The following is a 2,928-nucleotide window of genomic DNA, read 5'->3' on the forward strand; positions in this document are numbered from 1 at the left end:
CCCTTCTGACTCCACCAACTGCCTCCAAGATATCATGCTCATCACTATCACTTTGCCAAAGTGATTCTGGTTCCAAGCAACATTCCAAGAGTTTTAGACATGATAAGAGCAGACGGAGACTGGCAGTCTGGATAGCAGGACGTGGAGAAACCAATAAAGGGCAAATGACATTCATGATATGGACACAGTGGCTGGTCACTGGTATTTGGTGCATTCCCAAGAGTATAAACTCATCTCCATCATCTGCCTCATGGACTGTTGTGCTTGATAGCTGAATGGTGAAAAAATGATATCAGTTTCCTTAATAAGAAGATAAAAATTGTTAGTGACTTATATCAAACATATAAAGGACCAACTAATTCAGGAATACACTTCAGATGCATATAGCCAAAAGGCTTCTAGACAAACAATGAACCTTGGAAAAATCAATAACAATATGGTTGCACACTAAAGAAAAGGAAATAATGCACAAAAAAATGTGCAAAACTCTAATGAAATCATGTAAATTTAAAATACATAACATTCTTCCTACACTCAATACTGCAAGTTAGACATCAATAGTTATGTTTTTAATTTGTACAAAAGCAAAAATATCCTACAATGTGTATTCAGTTCTTTCAGTAAATCCTTAATAACTGTGAAAAAATAATAAACACATTTATATGGCATTCAGAGTAACTTTAGCTACACTCTTATCTTGGGAAAGAGATTTGAACATCATTAAAAATATTGATTCCTTCTCAGTTGCTTGCTATCACACCCAGTTAATTTTTGGTACTTTTTTATATTATTAGTCATGCACTCCACAACTCCTATTAGTATGGTATCAATTTCCAGGTAAGAGCTCCCTTGTTTGAGGTAAAAAGTCTTGCAGCAATATAATTGTAATTTCACGTCAATCACATTATTCTCACAGCCATTCAAAGATTCTGCTCTTCAGCTATTTATAAGCAGACTCTTAAAGTAACATGTTAAAATCACTTACACCCTATATCCTCTTTTATTTAACATGTTACTTTAAGAGTCTGCTATGAATAGCTAAGGAGCAGAATTTTAGAATTAAAGTGTTTTATAGTTTAGCAAATCTCAAAATATATGGACAGAAATATTATGAAAATAAATGCAGCAAAAAAAAATTAAGTCAGGTAGAATAAGATTAAAAGCAGTTACAAAAAATGGTACTTATGCAAAGAATGAACATGATATATGTATAAAGTGTTGAAGTATCAGAACTTAAGCAGAATTAAGCTACACATGCACATTTAATGGCAACTTCAATGTAAAAAACCTGACCAATACTTACATGTACAATACTGTCCAAGGATCCACTCCAATCCTGTCCATCTCCCTTGTGCCTTACATTAATATCTCCCTTTCCTAAGTTCTCTGAATGATCTCCCAAGGATGAGCAACAGCTGCCCCTCGTCATGTCTGTGCATGGGGTGGCCATGCCGGATGAGGTTGGTGTCATGTTCTGTTATAATACAATGGTTATGAAATACCTTTGGCGTTAAAGTTGAGATATCAACATATCCATGGCCTTTAAATAAATTGTATTTATCCTTGGTCTGAATTAAATTATAGTAAAAATATGCTTTCTGCCAAAAAGTATTACAAAATATTTTCATCTTTCTTTGGCTTTTAATGTAACATTGAAACTAAAATTACTGACTGATTTGAATTTCCTGAAAATAATCTCTAATATCTATTGATTCTTACAAAATACTAATGGCAAGGGTAGGCTCAAAACTAGTTTAATAATACATTTTAAGTATGCTCTAGTATCTTAATCCTTAAATAGGTCCATTCAAAGTTACATACCTGTTGGCTTCTGGGGGAAAGGTGAGGGTCCATGAAGTGAGACACTCTCATATTTAGTAATTCTGTCAAGGTGAGGAGGCTGGCACATGCTGGTCCTTGAACACGCCAGGCATTCTCACCTTCTTCTTCAACACAGCCATAAACAGCCTACCATAGAAAATACCATAAATATTTTTTATTTCAGAAACTGGAGTAAAAAATACTCACAGGTGTAAATTGATTAGATAACAATTATAGCATTAAATCATATATAAACACCTGCTCTGACCTGTACAACTGCTGGCCGCTGAAGGAACACCTCAGGAGGGAAGTCCTTGAGCACAACAGTGTCAAGGAAATGCAGAGCTGCAACCACCACTGCTTCATGATGACTGAGTAGTGATTGAGTCGTTGAATCTAAGACACGGCGATCACTGCTTGTTAAGGCCTGAGAAACAGAATTAGATTTGCTTTTACTGATGGGGATAGAAAGAATAATACCTGAAACCCTTAATTAACAACATTTTTTTTTCTGCAAATTTTGGCCGTACTAAAACAAGGAAGCACAAGCCCTATTCAAGTACATGCTCTTAGGGTGACATACCAATACAAGCTTACCTGCCATGGGAAAGTTGTAAAAGTAATTGGTGATCCGTATGTTACTGGAGGAAGTTCATGCTCGCTATTCTCACACAGGCATGAATTGTCAATACTTTCACTGTAAATATATATGAATGATTTAAAACAAACCAATAGCAATCATATAAGAATCATATCAATCAATACATCAGAAAATACTGATGAAAGCACAAATGCACAGTAGCTCTGATACTTGGGAAAACATAAATAAAAGCAGCAATACTATATCTAACTGTTTATCTAAAATACATCCACTGTGGTCTTCCTTTTTCTAAGAGAGAGAAAAATAAATGAGAAAGTAGACTGGAAACTTAAACTCACATGTACTGGTTATTGTTGATGATGATGGAGGCAAAGCTGCTGTCTTTACTTGTGGAGGTTTCAGCTGCAAACCTTACTTGAGTAGCACGAGGAGCTCTGAATAGGAACTTTACATAAAAGGGAGGTTGTTAATCTATGGAGTACAATAATGATAAAAATTAATTAAAT

At 34.9% G+C, this 2,928-nt stretch overlaps 1 protein-coding gene across 1 annotated transcript in view; it reads right to left on the reverse strand.

Annotated features, from left to right (window-relative positions):
• LOC119593981 (rotatin-like) overlaps positions 1-2,928 on the reverse strand; it is a 50,058-nt gene that overhangs the window by 44,297 nt on the left and 2,833 nt on the right. The window contains exons 4-9 of the mRNA XM_037943003.1: positions 2,761-2,867; positions 2,419-2,518; positions 2,090-2,248; positions 1,822-1,968; positions 1,304-1,474; positions 3-271 (exon numbers count right to left, since the gene is read on the reverse strand). Coding sequence (XP_037798931.1) covers positions 3-271; positions 1,304-1,474; positions 1,822-1,968; positions 2,090-2,248; positions 2,419-2,518; positions 2,761-2,867 — 953 coding nt within the window. The remainder of the gene's footprint in view (positions 1-2; positions 272-1,303; positions 1,475-1,821; positions 1,969-2,089; positions 2,249-2,418; positions 2,519-2,760; positions 2,868-2,928) is intronic.

This window comes from Penaeus monodon, chromosome 33 (genome assembly GCF_015228065.2).
Source record: "Penaeus monodon isolate SGIC_2016 chromosome 33, NSTDA_Pmon_1, whole genome shotgun sequence".
Lineage (NCBI taxonomy): Eukaryota > Metazoa > Arthropoda > Malacostraca > Decapoda > Penaeidae > Penaeus > Penaeus monodon.